Here is a 16,423-nt window from a genome sequence, read left to right as displayed (position 1 = left end):
ACTAAACCCAAGATGACGTCAAGGCAAAAACTAATAAAAACCTTTAGCTGAACTCATAGAGCATATACCACCACCCATACCTTTGTGATGTTGAGTTTCTTCATCTTAAAGCTTTCATTTTCAAGAAAACCTGTGTTTTATAACAGTAGTTGGTTCATGGCACACTTTTTTTGCATAGTCTTCATCTATTAAGAGGTATCGAAACCTCCATAATTCTGCTACTTTTTTCAAATGCAAACATGCCAGAGGCTGCAAGGCAACACGAAGAGTTTTGACCACTCATACTAAAGCCTTAGGTATTGAAGAAAAAGAGAGTGCCCATGACTCACCTTGTCTTGAAAGTTTGGATTGGATCCAATGCTACAGAGAAACTGAACCACATCCACATGCCCATACCGAGCTGCGACGTGGAGAGCGGTCTCCCCAGACTGCAATTACAGAAGAATATGCTGGTGTAATTCGGTATGTCCCCCCAAGATACATGCCACTGTGTACAGCATGAATGCCTGTGTGCTGCAAGGGGTCTCCTCCCTCCCCACAACCTGGCAGCACAGCTGCGGTCAGCAGAGATCTCCCACGTACCAACCATAGCTGAACGTGACAGACAAACCACCACCTGACAAGCTATGTCTTCAAAGACCTTCCTTTTTCAGAACTTGTGTTCCTACTTAGTTTGTTCCAGGTCACAGACACAACGGGATTCCTGAGCAATACGAGGAGGCAGCGGCGTGTGCAGCCACTGTTGGAACAGATGTCCTATTTCTATTTACACTATTTCCATATACCCTCCAGCACCCTGTGCACACAAATGTAAGTAGCTGGCCTAACACCTTGGTATATCCTGACATATTTTGGTGATTACATGTTATTATTTGCAACCTTTTGTTGAAATTATGTGAAAAAGAAATGGTATTTTTATTAAGAGAGTAACCTCTTTCCTAGCAGCCCTATCGTGAGTCGAACACTACTTCTGCTCATGCGCATCGCCTTGCACTAGTTCCCTCAATAAAGCAAACTGTATTTCACAAGTATAACTGCCTCTGTACTGGAACTTTGGCTAGGATAAAAACATCACTACAGTATGAGATTTTAACAGCAACTAGTTTCTAGGGCAGATGTTGCTCAAGTAACACTGATAGAGACAAGGTAAGTGCTCATCAGCTATAAATTGTTAGGCTTCATTATACTCAATAACAGTCAAATTTACTTGTCAGGCAAAAGTGATTTTCAATCAAGAAGAATGAAAAAACAGAATCACGATTTTACCCTGAGTTCCAATGAGAAATCTCATCTTCAAGTGAAAATTAATTTAGATTTGTACTTCCCCACCTACCCACAATGTACTCACCACATTTAATATGCACGCGCGGTTAACATTTGTCAGGAAAATAATCAGTACACCCAGCTACTTTAAAGCTGTGTTATCACAGCACTATATGTCAGCTTATACAACCACACTAAATCCAGTCACAAAATTGGAATTATGGCACGGCTGAAAACCATTTAAATTGAAAGACCTCTATCTTTGCTGAGATGAAGTTATAAAAAAGGTTCTCTGTATGAAAAATTAAAATATTTTTTTCTTACCTTATCCTTAACATCCAAAGGACATTTATTGTCACTGAGAAATTTCAGTGTTTCTACATGACCATGTCGAGAAGCCCAATAGATTGCATTAGATCCAGCCTGTCAAAAATACGGGATTACAGATGTTATTGATCAATACAGAATCCTAATTCTAGATTTTCAGCTGAGGTATCACTTAGATGTACACAGATATATTGAACACCTACTCAAGCATATATGTACGTATTTACCTTTTTTAAAAAAAACCCTTAAAATTGGTTCTACAATCCCACATACCAACAACGACAACAAAAACCTCTCTACGCAAAGATGATTAACAAAATCACTAACTGTCTGCAAGGATAATCCTCTTCCCCTTGGTAAGGGAGTTTTTTGGAAAGAACAGTCCTGAGATAAAAACCTTTCTGCTGCTTACTTTACCATCTGTTAGACACAGAAGCAGAAAGTACTTCCAAGTTTGCTCTAAATGAACCCCAGATTGTTAGAACACATTTGGAAAAAAAACTTATTGCAAAGCACACCCTCCATCACATATGAGTTCTAGTTGTAACATTCTGATTCTATGATTCCCCATCATTAAAATGTACATTTAGCATTCCATATTAAAGAAAGTTCTCTACTGTGTTTTAGGGCAATCACTAATTCAAACTAATTGAGGCAATTTTCTAAGCATGAATTACATTTTAAGATTAGTATCATTCAAATTACTTCAGCTAATAAAGTGATCAAAATCTGCACTGGTAATAAATGACATTATTAATTAATTGCTTTTATCTTTTCGCTGTGGAAGACAGAAAATGGGCTCTACAGCCCAGATTTTTTCATTTCCAATAAAACTTGGTCTGAACTGTTCCTCCTCTGCTAACTGTACTGAAAAAATTATTCAGAATGGTGATAAAGCAGAACACTGACCTTATCTTGAACATCAATACGGGAACCACGCTTTAAAAGCAGCTGAAGCATCTGAATGTTTCCACAGCCAGCAGCAATCAGCAGGGGAGGTGTACCATGCTAACAATGAAATACAAGCAAGAATGATACATTTAATTTTTGAAGGATTAAGAAAAGAGAGTGGAATAGAAGACAGGCATTGATGCCAGAGGGATTTACTCTGGAGTTCCAGTTTCTAATTAAGCCTTCAGGGAATATGATATAGAGATTCATTTGTCCCTTTGTCCAAAGAAATTTATTGCACAGCAATCATCCATATTTTTGAGGTGAATTCACATTTAATGAATGATACACCACACACTAAAGGCATGCTTTTAAAATTAGGACTATTAACGTTAAGCTCTCATTAGCCCAGTTTGGCAAGGATGTTCCCCTTTGCAATTTCTTTAATTTTTAAATTTTAAGCCAGGTTACATAGAGTGTTTGTCGCAACACCTCAAAGACACAAGCCACCACCATCACATGGGGAAGTTAAACAGAACTGCACCATTACAACAAAAACTACAGGGATTTCTTGGAAGGTTCAAGATTCACCACAGTAAAATAAGAGATGCTTTACTTTCATAATGCTCTTCAATAATATTTCCCAAAGTACAGGGTATTTAAAAAAAAATGGACCCAATTTCATGATGGCAACATGTTACAATTATACAAAAATCTACAGACAGTTTAATGAGTTACCAGGTTTTAGTTACCTTTTTATAAAAGCTCTGTGTTCCCTCCACATGCTGTAAGGACAACACTGAGACAATAGCTGAATTTGTATATAGTGATTTCAAATTGGGTCCATCTTTTTGAAACATCCTATACTTTATAATGAAAGTCAATATAACTATACAAAAGAGTGAAAAATTAGAGCAGAGATTATTTATCCAAGGTTAAACAGCAGAACCAGCAATAGAACTTCAGTCTTTTGGTCTCAGTTCCATTACTGCAGCAGCAGTGCACTGAAATGCTCTAGTAGGCAAGTCATTTCATTATGAAAATGAACTACACCATCTAACTTTATGTTTACATAACCAGCTTCTGCAATATGGGACTTTTGTTTCTAACAGTGCTTTGCAAAGTCAGTTTTGGCAGTCTGTTTATTCCTACTTATTCTGCCATCTTCATCTGCCACAAGAAAAAAACAACTGCAAACAAAAGCAAAGGCTGATAAACCACAGCTCTTGACAATAAATTTGATTAATAGTTTTTCAAAGGCCTAGGCAAAAAAAGAAGACACAAAAGCCCCACAACATGTTGGACTCCATTTTCAGGTAGTTTGAGAAGCCTGAACACAGAACACATTAAAACTTCTCCTAAAGAAAGGCAGAATTATTTTGCATCCACTTGTCTTTTCATTTCAGGTGTTACATTTCTATTTTACAACCACATTGCTCTTTTCAACAGGGTGATAGCTAGTCCCCCACGCACCTCAACACAGACCCACACTACCTTGTTGGGTTGATTGACATCGTAATTTGTCAGAGATCCCAGAAGGTGCTGTAACCCAGGAACATTGTCATCATTGATGGCATGAATAATAGCTTTCATCACAAAAGAATCTTCTTCATCCTTGTAATTAAAGGAGAAAGAAGAAAAATTGTTATCTTCAAAGAAAAAATCCTTATCTCAACAGCTGCCAAGACATCTAAAAAAAAATTTAAAGTAAAATTTTCAGTCTTTTAGAGTGCTTCGGCTGCAACTTGTAATCCTTCATGAAGCACACGGTTAACACATATGCATATTATTTTAAAACCCACACCAAAGACCCCTGCACTTTTTCTAGCACAATATACTTCCCTCTTCTTACACACGAACCCATTACACACTGAGGGTGCAAACAGGTTTCTTTTATTAGATGTATTTTCTTTTTCCTCCTAGGACTTTCAATAGATGCGATATTTGCATGAAATGAAACTAATTCCATACATATATGTGAACATCAAAAAAAACCAAATTGGAGTATCAAGTTTCACACCATCCAGGAATAGGACACAGTAGATGTAATTTGGACCAAACTTTCTTCTATTCGAATGGACCAGTTAAAATCTAGAACATAAGTAATGAGCCTAGATGCCTTTGCAGGTGTAACTTTATTTTTCTCTCATGCACTAAAATGTGAAAGAACTGAAATTCAGTGAGCTAAATATTTGGATCATTCCCACCTCCTCTCTCTCAAGGTTTCAGATTTTTTAGAACATTAACATCAGTACAATCCTTGCTGGTGCAACACTGGTGTGAAATGCTGATCCAGTGTTAAAAGGCATACTTTGTAGCTGGGATTTGGGAAGCAGGAAAAGGAGGGAGAAACCAAGAGAACAAAGAGCATAGGAGCAAAACAGCAAGAGGAGGGTAAGTGGAAACAAGAGTGCAGAGTTGCACAGGATGGACTGAGGGCATACCTGCCCTCAGTAATATGGATAATATGGATAAAAAGGGCTTTACAGAATTTTTGAAGTTTGAGCCTATTACTGTACAGAAAAGATGATGCTACTCGGCTCTAAACATATTAACATACCTACTTTGCTGATCACAGGGAATTTGTGAAGCGTATATTAAAACCTGGAGAATAAGCTAAATAAGAATGCTTTTGGATTTACAAGCACTTGTAATTACAAAGCATACAGCAATTGCTCTTGATTACTTAAATCTAGTAGACACATATAATACCACAAACTGAATACTGGCCAACTTTAAAATTTCTTCCTTAAACAACTGCTTGTTGTGATACTACTGTCTAGCATTCATCAGATCTAACAGGATCTCATTGATTTTGATTATTCTGTTAAAAAATGCATTATTATTTTACACTACAGAGAGCCATGAGAATTTCAGAAGCAACTTTTTCACATTATAATAGCTACAGTACAAAAAATCCTCCTGAATCACACTTCAAAACCAAGATAGACAGCTTTCTGGAACGAGCTATCAGCTTCACCATGGTAATTAATAAATTACATTTCAAGGTTCGTGTCATGCAGAAGATCAGGCTATGGATAACTGATCCCTGGTGCCTTACAAAATTAATGATGCACATTTTCCATAGCCCAATATTTCTGTTAGAATCATTTCAGAAAATGTTACGTTTCAGATGTAGTAAAGCATTCTAAGCATGTAAATACACACTTACCAGAGTATCATCACTCCTAGCGACGCTCATGTTACTTCTGGACAAGAAAGATCTTGATAATCTTTGGCACAAGGATATCAAGCGTACTGATTGCTTTATAAAAATAAAAAGAAAAAAGCTATATGTAAAGAAAAAATAAATCAAACCAGAATACTTGTGACAAGATGCTGTTGCAGCGATTTTAAAGGAATACTGTCATATTAGCAAAACAAATTGGTGTTTGTCTTCAATACTCTCCATCTCTTTTTTATATTGTATTTGAACCTTCAATCTCTTTTAACATTTATAATCCAAATAGGCTATTCATACGTACTAAGCAAAGCTACATAACATTTTTGGATTGCTACTATTTCACCAAGCTGTTCAAATACAAAGCAAAACAGATTTGTATTATATGCTGTTGTTTGCATTGAAAACATTTAAACATACATAATTTAAAGTATGTACACACAGAAAACCTGAACTGAGTGTACATTAGCTGACAGCATTCCTTTAAATAACATGTTACAAAACAGTTTAAGAAATTCCTAGACTCATCATTTCATTCTAGGACAGCAGACTAGTACTTAAATTTTGTTAATATCATAGATGTTCACCTAATGAACACTAACCTGCAGCAAAGAAATTGTACTGCATAGCTGTGTATTTTGTGCCTTGGTCCACAGCTTAGCAAAATCATCCTACTTCTTGGCAATGAATAAAACTTTTCTAGTAGTAGTGACTTTTGTTGTCCCGCGTTTCAGCTCATGATAAACAGATTCCTCATACCGCAGTACTGCCCTTGCTAAGCTTCAGTGTGAATTCCCCAACATGCACACTGAAGGAGGAGGGATAACCATCTTGATGGCTCCTTGCACAGACCAAAGCTTTCAGCTAATACCTTGCCCCAGTTCTGGAAAGATTAAGTGATCCCAACCTTCTAAACAGTTCGGTAGTCTCGGACCAGAAATCCTTTGCAAAAGAGACTACTGTTTCCTTCCTACTCTGTGGAGTGTTGGCATTAACTACTGGAAGAGTTAATTCTGCGAGGCCTGCTTAAAGGATGTTTGATTTACTGGCATTCCTGTACATGTACCTACACTCAGAAATGCCTTTTCTCTGAAACATTGCCAGGACAGATGATGACAGCATACAGCTAGATGCATAAAACAAACAATCTACGCACAAGCATTTGTATGCAGATCACTAACGAAGAAGTCTCCAGTACTGCCATACTCAAGCACCTAATTTATTCCAAATGACAGAGGCACTGATGTTTCCATGGAGCAGGTAATGCTACTGAATTTGTATGCCACCAGTGTTTTGTAGAAGTATTGAATGACTTACTTTCCATTTTCGTCGTGCTGCAAACTTTTTGAATTTCTCCATATTCACTGCAGATGCTTTTCTGCTAAGTGCTTGCTGGGTGTCTTTAGGCTATGTGCAAAAAAAAATAAAGCTGTTGTGAAATATCCCACAATTACTACCAGAACCTTCATAAAGCATCTTCCTGTATGCCTGTCCTTCAGTGATGACTTCCAGTTACATTATAATAGTATAATAGTACTCTAATCATACTGTAATAATAAAGTAATTTTAAGCATGATTTTAACATTTACAGCCTAGTGGGCCATACAGGTAGAATTTACTGAGAAAATGCCCTAAAGGAAATCAGACCTTAGACTATTTCATGCAACACTAAAATATTTTTTTTCATTTTAAACAAAAAAGCCAACAGAACATTCAGCTTTGTCCTTCAGCTCCCTGTGGTGGAGGCATTGGAGAAGTCCTGTCTTCTAGGAGTATTTCCTGGCTGATTTAAAATGCAGCCAAACAGGCTCATTTCAGGCTCAGTGTAATCAGCTGGATTGCTTCTGGAATCACAGAAATTTGCAAACCCCTGCCCGTGCAGCAGGCCGTAAGGCTGCACCCTTTGAACTTTCACATAGGCTAATACTAAGCATCAGTCACCAGTGGCTTATAGCAAAATTTACATTATCTGACCCCACACATGAAGAAATGCTGGTAAAAGTAGTGATGGGAAGGAGGAAAAGAGGATATGACCAGTGGGGTAGGGGGGAGAATGCCCCCAAAGTTAAGATATAAAGGAACATAACACTGTACAAAACAACATGGCTTGTTGCAGGAGCAAAGACCTTGGTCCCTGGGAGACAAACTTGGACAATGATTGCTTCAATAGTTTAAAAAGATCATTTCAACATGTTAAGCATTTTTCAACAGTTTAAGATGACCCCATCAAAAGGTCAGCAAAGCACATCGGGTATCAATACTTCTTCCAGCCAAATTTGTACTTTGGCCTATTGGTGTAGAAATGTCTGACCTGGGATGCTAAAACTGTGAACTGGAGCAGCTGTGGCATGGATAAATATTCTGCTAACTGGTTCTCTGGGAAGTGGAATGGGATCAAATACCCACTGTGCATCCCCAAGACCCAGGGAATCAAGGCCACTGAAGAGGTTTACTATTCACCATCAGAATACGATCTGGAATTGCTCCCTCTCAACCTAGTAGCACCACAACAGCTCAATCCAAACCAAACACGGTGGGACACTGAAAGAAGAAGCAGACCACCACCCCGCATCAACTGATTTCTTCGGTCTAAAGAGGAAGGATGGGATGGAGATGACCCTTTTTTCTAACCTAAATAAGAAGATTAAAAATGTGATAGAAATTTGGTCTGGGTTCAAAGAATGGATCTTCATCAGTCCAATGCTCCCTGGAGATTAGCTTCTCTGCCTGAGCATGGTTTTAGTCTCAATATTGGGCTACTTCGTTATTGCTGACTCATACAGAGGATATGTTAATAAAGTCCACATTCTGCATGTGTTAGTTTTCATACAGACAGCTTTCCAAAACAGTAAGTTAGATTAAACAAATATGCTAGTTTTCCTTGTTAAGGAACTTGAAAAGTGAAAGCTAAGTATGAAATGAAGAATGATTAAAAACAAGACAGAGAATGAATTACATGCTAACCTTGATCCAAGGATGCAGCAAACTGTCTTGAATAGTCATTCTCTTCCTTTAATAGAATAAAAGAACTATTTCAGATAGTAAAAAATACATACTGCTATATGTTTCTGAAACTAACATTTCAAAATATCACGTATTTTGAAATACGAGAGACATAGGCTGCAACAATGCATACACAAGCGAAACAACTCACTTTGGATCCTTTACTAGAAGTCTTCGTATAAAATCTTTAGCTAGGGCACTAGTATTACTGAAGAACTCTTCTTCGAATTCATAATTCACAGCAGACACATTTGCTAATGTTTCCTGTTTGGTTTCTCCAAGAAATGGTGATGCACCACTTAGACTGCAAAACAGAATATTCCTCTCATTACATGTTGTAAAACTGCTGTTTCAACCCTCCCTGATCAAGTAACAGCAGAAAGTGAACATTTTTCTTTTGTGCTTTAAGACTGCAAACATACTTTCACGAAGATGTGATCTAGCAGGGCAAAAAGCTTTGCTGTAATTTCAGAGAATATTGATTAAGATAAAGCCACTGTGGAAAATCACCTACAGCTTTGAAGACAGCTTCCCATGCTATCTAAATTCTCATTCTCATTCTGTCAATAATTATACTACTGTTTTTATGATCATTCAACCTGAATCATGATATGCAATCAAAATGGTTTGACTTGTACGGGCACCACCAAAAACCCAGAAGATAGAATCAGTATTAAAAAAAACAGCATTTGTAAGAATCACCCATAGATTTTGGTACTTACAGAATGTAAGTTATTACACCAATGCTCCTGGAGTGAAGAGGGGAAACAAAAAAAAGGGGGGCATGAGAGAAATGGAAGAGAAACAGAGGGAGAGAGAGGAGAGAAAAAAAAAAAGGTTAGAACATAAGAATAATTATGAGGTATTTATTTCAAGTAAGATCCAATAACTTACCACATATCTGCTTCAAGACCAAGAGGCTCATAATTTACTATTTCAGGAGCTAAAGGAGAAAGCAGGAAGGTCAGTACCTAGTCAAAGAACAGACCTATGTCATTCTGAGCCTATATATGTCAGAGATAATAAGCTAAGATGCTGATAAACAAAAACACCTTAATGTAAGTCTTAACTTGGAACGGAATGCTACAAATCGCATACTTAAATTTCAAAATGTTGTGAATTACACACAAACTACATAATCTCTAACTCAGCCAAACCAAGCTCAGCCACATACACTGTTTCACAGACTGAGAAAGAATAATTTGAAGAAACAACAGTTTTCTCACCAACAAACTCTGGCGTTCCAAAGATATTTTTGAATTCATTTCCGAAGTCAATTTTGTGTGCTAAACCAAAGTCAATAATCTTGATTCGAGGCTTTGGTACATTCCTGTCCAACAACATTATGTTTTCAGGCTTTGACAAGGAGGAAGGGAGAGAGAAAAAGAGATTATACACAGATATGAAATGTCTGACACATACCAGCATTCTTTAACACTGAACACTCCTCTTTACCTTCTTAAGCTGCTTGAATTGTGTCTTCAGCATAGAAGTCTTGTCTTTTCCTATTATGAGCTAACATGCACTAAAAATTAACTATAGTAAATTAGGATTTCATTTTCTTCCTTTGCTCCCTACATTTCAATTGCGTACTTCTATTGTTCTGCATACTTTAATTCTTGCCAGATACTTCAATTCACATATTTTTGGTACTCAGCATACTTTGTTTTATTATAAGAACACTAGCAAAAATTTACATTTCATATTGTAGGAAATGTATTTCTTACTAGATTCATAATTATTTTCCCTTGCTGACTGTCATACAATGACCAAATATATTACTGTAGGTAATGAGGATAAGACTGGAAAATGTATGCTTACACTGAAAACCATTCCCTTCCCCACCTCATCCCCAGGACAAAACACCTCTTTCAGAACTGCATCGCATTATAATAATTATGCTTCCTTTCCTATTATAGATATAGCTGCTAACTTAAGCAGACTTCAGGGCATGTTCAGCTGCCTGCCCCTGAAAAAAAGATCTTACAGAGGAAAACATTTTGCAATCGAAACATTAAAAAGCAATAACTGAGTTTAGATACAAAAGCTCTCTTTTCATTACCAAAAGGACACAATGAACAGTTTTTCTAAAAACAAACAAAAACGTTCCAAAAGCAAAAAAAGAATAAGACATTATCTGCTCTGTCTCCTCTACAAGAGACTTTGTACTTGTCTCTGTACAGTTTAAATTTAGTACCTATAAATAATGTTAATGTGAACATAAAATATGTACAACAGAAAAAAAACCCAAAACAAACAACAGGTTGAAAAAAGGCACCCTCTTCAGAACATTTCATCCAGGTCCCACTCGCGTTCCATAAAATCATAATCATAATTTTTATTTCAAGACTGCTTGGTTTAATTTCATCAGAAGTTGCCATTTTCCGCAAAGAATCTTACATTAAATGCAGATGGGATCTATTTACAGTTCAGTAATTTCTTCGCAATGGCTGAGCTCTTTCCTGTCTACACAAGCTAGCAAAACAGAGCTATGGCCAAGATCTGCATGGTGGCAGATTTGTGGCTGATGTTACAAAGGACTTTAATGGATGTTGCTTACAGTTGTCGAAGTTTTTATCTGCTCAACACACCTTAAGATCAAAATGGGCAATTTGCAGAGAGTGGAGATACTGAACACCATTAAGTATCTGTTTGAGAAATTCTGTGGCTTCCTCCTCCGTGAGAGATTCCTTCTCAGCCAAGAAGTCGAAGAGCTCTCCACCTGCAACACTTGGAAAGCAGAAGCAGAGTTATTGATGAGCTCGCTTTAACCAACAGGTTCCTTTAGCATGTATGTTATATTTGTACTCTAACATTACAACCCATTTGCTACTAGGAAAAGCCACCAGTGTACTTCAGACTATTTCCAGCATGTGTTTTAGTTGCACAGGCAGAAAGAAGAGAGGAAAGAAATGAGGAAGGTACATAAGCACAACTAGACTTTTGTATTTGAGGCAGAGAAATTGAAGACGACCCTTTTCTCAGCTCAGTCAGCAGTCTGGCAGGAGTGATGATAATTGTCAACAGAAAAAGAGATACTGAAGTGAACAGGCAACAAACTACAGCTATTCTTGAAACACAACCAATCATCTCCTCTCAGTTTAAGGACATATATTGAGATGGCTGTCCACTGCAGCGAACTGTTTTTCCTGTTTATAAAAGCAGCATTATTACCTAGAAATGTCTTAGAGACCACGGAGGTGGTCATATTATCCCCCATATTTTGCATTGCATTTATATAAAAAAAAAATCTGGAATTACACCCTAATTTATGTTGCCTTTCCACATGGAAAATACTATTTAAAGTTCTGATTATGAAAACTAAGGGGATTGACATATAACAATACCTAAACAGTCTGGGTAAATTTCTGGAAATACATTTGACTTCTTTATCATGTCTACTTTTCAAGACACCTGATCTGCATTATTGTAATGCAAATTGCATAAAAAGTGTATTTTAATGAGTCCTTGGAGCTTTCACTGAGCTGCCTAGATGATAATGAGGGTATTGTTTTGGGTATTATTTATGTTGTAATATTTTCTGCTTGAAAGCAACTATTGAAACAAAGTGCCATTAGATATAAGAATTATAGAATGGATGGAAGACGTCATTTTTGTTGTTGTTGCAGAGACACTAAAATGAAATTCCTAAAGATTAAATGCAGTTCATTATTTTATAGAGGCTGGGCAGAAACATTTTACAAATTTATACACGTGCATATTCTGATGGAAAAACTAGCAAAGGGTTTTCAAGCTAAGGTCTGTACCCCTGCAGCACTTTGGAATGAAGGACAGAAACGTGGATGGTGATGCAATGGTGGCATTTCTCTTCATTTCCAGCTACGGGGCTAAAGGCCTTTCCCATGACATAGAACTTGTTTTCATGTGTTTCCACGTGGATGTTTGCTGCCGTTGCTGGGAGGCTGTTAACCAGTGTGCAGCCTCGCCAGCAGAGCAGACAGGCTCACCCCAGCTCCCTTCCCAGCCCTGGCAGCAAAACCCAGCAAAACCCAGCACCTTTACCCACTCCACATGGTTTGGCCCTGGGACAGCTGGCACAGTTTGGTGAGCCAGTGGGCCAGACCCTTGGCTGAGGAAGAGGCTGGAAGACCACACCAAACACACAGTTTTCCTGTCTGCTTTTCAAGCAGATCACTCACGCTGTGAAACAGTGAAAGAAAGCACCTGCTGATGCAGAAAGCGTTCATCAGCCATCACACGTGTAACAGAGGCGCTCAGAGCCTGCACTTTTCGCAGTGCCAGCTTGCAACGCTGCTGCCCACTCTGCAGTCTGAAACAGACCGAGGCAGCATCACACAGGTACAGGTATGTTTTATGGTGGCTACAGCTTAGTCTTAGTCTTGTTGGCATCCTAAAGATACACAGCCTCTGTGAAAGTCACTTGTCATCTATGAACTCCAGAATTGATTATACACGTTTCTTTTAGATTCAAAAGAAAGATTTAGTTGCCAAAATTTACTTATTTTTGAGATATCTAACAAAGAAATGTATCTATATTTGTGTAAAACAGAAACAGCCTCTTCATCTTTAGCAGCTTCTTATCTGCAATCATTCCATTTTGTGCAATTTCATACCCTGAAAGCTTAGACCGCATGAAATTACAAGTTTGAGGTACATGTGTTTTTATGCAACTCAAAGATGTCACATTTGTGAATAGTTAATTGCATGAGATTGTATACAGCTCTTCTCCAGCACTGCTGAGTAATATCCTCTTGTCTTTGCCACAGGTTAGTTGTAGTGAGATTTCTTTTATATCATAGGCCTTATAATAGCATGAAATAAAATGCTACTTGCATTTCATACATAATATACTTAAGCCTACTAGTATTCAAGAAGGGAGTGGACAATGCCCTTAGACATTTGGTGTGAACTGTGTAGTTGTCATATGATGATCCTTGTGAGTCCCTTCCAACTCAGGACATTCTATGATATACACCTAGTATTGCAAATCTTGAAACTGAGGTCCAGAGAAGCTAATGGGTTAAAAAAAAAGTCCATAATTTTCTTACAATTGGAAGTTAATTAGCAAACATGGTAGATTTTTTCCAAAGCAGTGTGTGCTTAAGTACTGTCGCCCTAAGTGACTTGGCAGCCCTTGCTTAAGGAGTAGGTGAGCGAGCAGGGACTGGGATGTATTAATAACACACTCCAAGCTTTGTTCCAGAAGCAGCTGTACCTCTGGTCTATGGGATTTTAGTGTGCCCCTTTACATTAGAGACCTCACCCCTAACAGCCTAGGGTGAGATCCTGTAGGGGTTCACCTCAAGACTGGGGCATTGCGGTTTCTCCTGTTGGTACCAGGTCAGCTGCAGGGGTAAGCTCAGAACCCTGTGTTCTGCCTCTGGGCACTGCCATGGCTGGCAAGCACTAGCCTGGCTTCCTGGAAAGGTCCCTCTGCTTCAGGTGGCCTCCAGTGCCCTTCCAAAATGAGAAGGGCTGTGACCCACGTCCCCACGGGAGCTCAGTAATGCAGGCCATGTTTCTTAGCCTCCTCTTCATGCTCGTCAGAAGGCTGTGTACCTTACTGCTGACTCTGGCAGGTCTCGTATTAAGCTGTACCACAACGGGTACAGAGAAAATCATAGTATCACTGCAAGGCAACTACTTCAAGCAAGTAATAGAGGGCAAGCTAATGAAGTCTTCACGAATCTCCTAAAATGCTGTTTGGTTTTCAATGCTAGCCCTGTGCCTCAGCCAGGATAACACAGTCCCACAGTAAACACCGCACATTTTACTGTCCCATAGTACTGTTCAGAGGTGGCGTCAGAAGCCAAGCCAAAAGGCCCATTCCACCAATGAACCTGTGCATATCCCCTCTCACACACTGAGAGCAGACGGGGCAGAGAACTCCATACATCAGCTTCTACAGCTCATCTTTTTGAACACCACCTGCTCCCAAGAAGTACATCGGTTCTATCTCCATTACAATGTCCCAGCCTTGTTTTTAAGTTAGTTTTGGGGTTGCTGGTGCACAAACCCTGTTGCAATCTGGCAGAAACCAGATCATCGTGTGTGTTTCCAGAGCTGTGCAAAATCAACCCCAGTCTGCCTTTTGGGTCTGCAGAGGGGCCCGGGCGGCCAGTGTCTAACAGGCTGGATACAGATTGTCTCCTGAAGGGAGGAAGAGCAAGAGGTTCACCAAGTACTGCTGTTTCTTCTGTAGAGCACTTCTGGGTATCCGTAGCTAGTATCCTCTGGAAGCAGAGAGATTCTTTCCATTCAGCTTCCTGGCTGTGAAGCTGGTATGAAAAGAGTATGAGGACTCACTGATGTTTTGGCTGTTGGCAAGGAGACCAAAGACTTTTTCAACTTTCCAACTGCAGGTGTGCATAGAACCTGGGAGGGAGAATAGTAGGACAGCACCCAGACTGACACCCAGGTTGGCCAATGAGCTATTCCCTACCATTACAGTCATGCTCAGTATACAGCCGGAGATGGCTTTTCCAATTTTTTCTCTTTTTTTTCCAGGACCAGCTGTTTGGCATGATTGTGTTCGACTGCAAAGTGCAGTCCGGGTCTCTGCTCTTTCAGGATCAGCTGCACAGGACTGATGCTCATGATTGCTGCTCAGGAGTGGATTGGGTATCAGTTTTCCAGGTTGGCGACTGATTACATGGTATATCCCTCACTTCGTATATTCTTCTGCTGTTATTATTGTCGTTGTTTACATCTTCCTTCGCTGTTCTGTTAAACTGGTTTTACCCCGACCCACGAGTTTCACATTGTTTTTCCCAATTCTTTCCCCCATACCATCAGAGAAGGGAGGAGTGACAAAGTGGCTGTGTGGTTCTAGTTGTTGGCTGGGGCTAAACCATGATACACAGCTAAATTCCTTTACAGCTGCAAAGCCTCTATGTTTGACTTCACGTACCGTTTTCCTTTAAAGCACTAATTATTTAATGTTCCTGTATAAAACCTTTCTGTTTACCTTTAAACTAAGTCAAAATTTTGCAGTCATAATAGGTTGTACAAATATTTTGCTCAATAAAATAATAATTTGTGACTGATGGAGGTCACATATTAACCCTAAAGGACATATTATTTTATTGACTATAGTATAACACAGAAAATCATAAGGGCTAAGTAAATACATTTTCAGTGTCATGACATGACTACATTTTATATTGCTTTCAAATAGCAGAGCGCATGTTTTTAGAAATATTTTGTATAAACATTTTCACTAACAGCAAAGCTGGTATGTGTTGCCTCCTTGATATTTCTAGGCTGAGGTGCTAGCTTTCCCAAAGTGACCCCAAAGTGATTCAGGTCTACTGCATTCTTCCTTATAAAAAGCAGTAGTGATAAAACCATTTCCCAGCCTTCCCAAAGGCAGGCTGACAGATGCATCTGCAACCCACATATCTCCCTCTGGGAAAGAAAACACATCACACCTGTGGAAAAAGGATTTTTGCATTGTGCTTTTGCAAGCTGCCAGGCTTTCTTAACTATGCTTAACCGTGAAATGGAACTGATCACCAGATCTCACAGGAAGTCATTATGGGAACCTACACAGGGAACTTAGAGCCAATTAACCTTCAAAGTCAGTGTGGTCACATTGTAATGACTCAGTCACACGCCATGTTGATCACACTGCTCATATTGTAACAGATTAATCTAAATTATCATTAATGATTATCTAAGGATTTCTGATTATGTTAAAAAAACACAAACTCCAAAACCTAAGCCCAAACACCTTGTTTGAAGAATCTTAACCTAGTAAGTTGAAGCTTACAAGGT

The 16,423-nt window shown here is 38.7% G+C and overlaps 1 protein-coding gene across 1 annotated transcript in view; it reads right to left on the bottom strand.

Annotated features, from left to right (window-relative positions):
• DAPK1 (death associated protein kinase 1) overlaps positions 1 to 16,423 on the bottom strand; it is a 91,279-nt gene that overhangs the window by 26,527 nt on the left and 48,329 nt on the right. Inside the window, exons 4-15 of the mRNA XM_082075288.1 lie at positions 11,257 to 11,395; positions 9,892 to 10,021; positions 9,560 to 9,608; positions 9,388 to 9,414; positions 8,817 to 8,969; positions 8,627 to 8,672; positions 6,980 to 7,069; positions 5,654 to 5,746; positions 3,976 to 4,095; positions 2,500 to 2,598; positions 1,588 to 1,686; positions 330 to 428 (exon numbers count right to left, since the gene is read on the bottom strand). Coding sequence (XP_081931414.1) covers positions 330 to 428; positions 1,588 to 1,686; positions 2,500 to 2,598; positions 3,976 to 4,095; positions 5,654 to 5,746; positions 6,980 to 7,069; positions 8,627 to 8,672; positions 8,817 to 8,969; positions 9,388 to 9,414; positions 9,560 to 9,608; positions 9,892 to 10,021; positions 11,257 to 11,395 — 1,144 coding nt within the window. The remainder of the gene's footprint in view (positions 1 to 329; positions 429 to 1,587; positions 1,687 to 2,499; positions 2,599 to 3,975; positions 4,096 to 5,653; positions 5,747 to 6,979; positions 7,070 to 8,626; positions 8,673 to 8,816; positions 8,970 to 9,387; positions 9,415 to 9,559; positions 9,609 to 9,891; positions 10,022 to 11,256; positions 11,396 to 16,423) is intronic.

This window comes from Streptopelia decaocto, assembly GCF_964273445.1.
Source record: "Streptopelia decaocto genome assembly, chromosome: Z".
Lineage (NCBI taxonomy): Eukaryota > Metazoa > Chordata > Aves > Columbiformes > Columbidae > Streptopelia > Streptopelia decaocto.
This window is presented reverse-complemented; position numbering and strand designations above follow the sequence as displayed.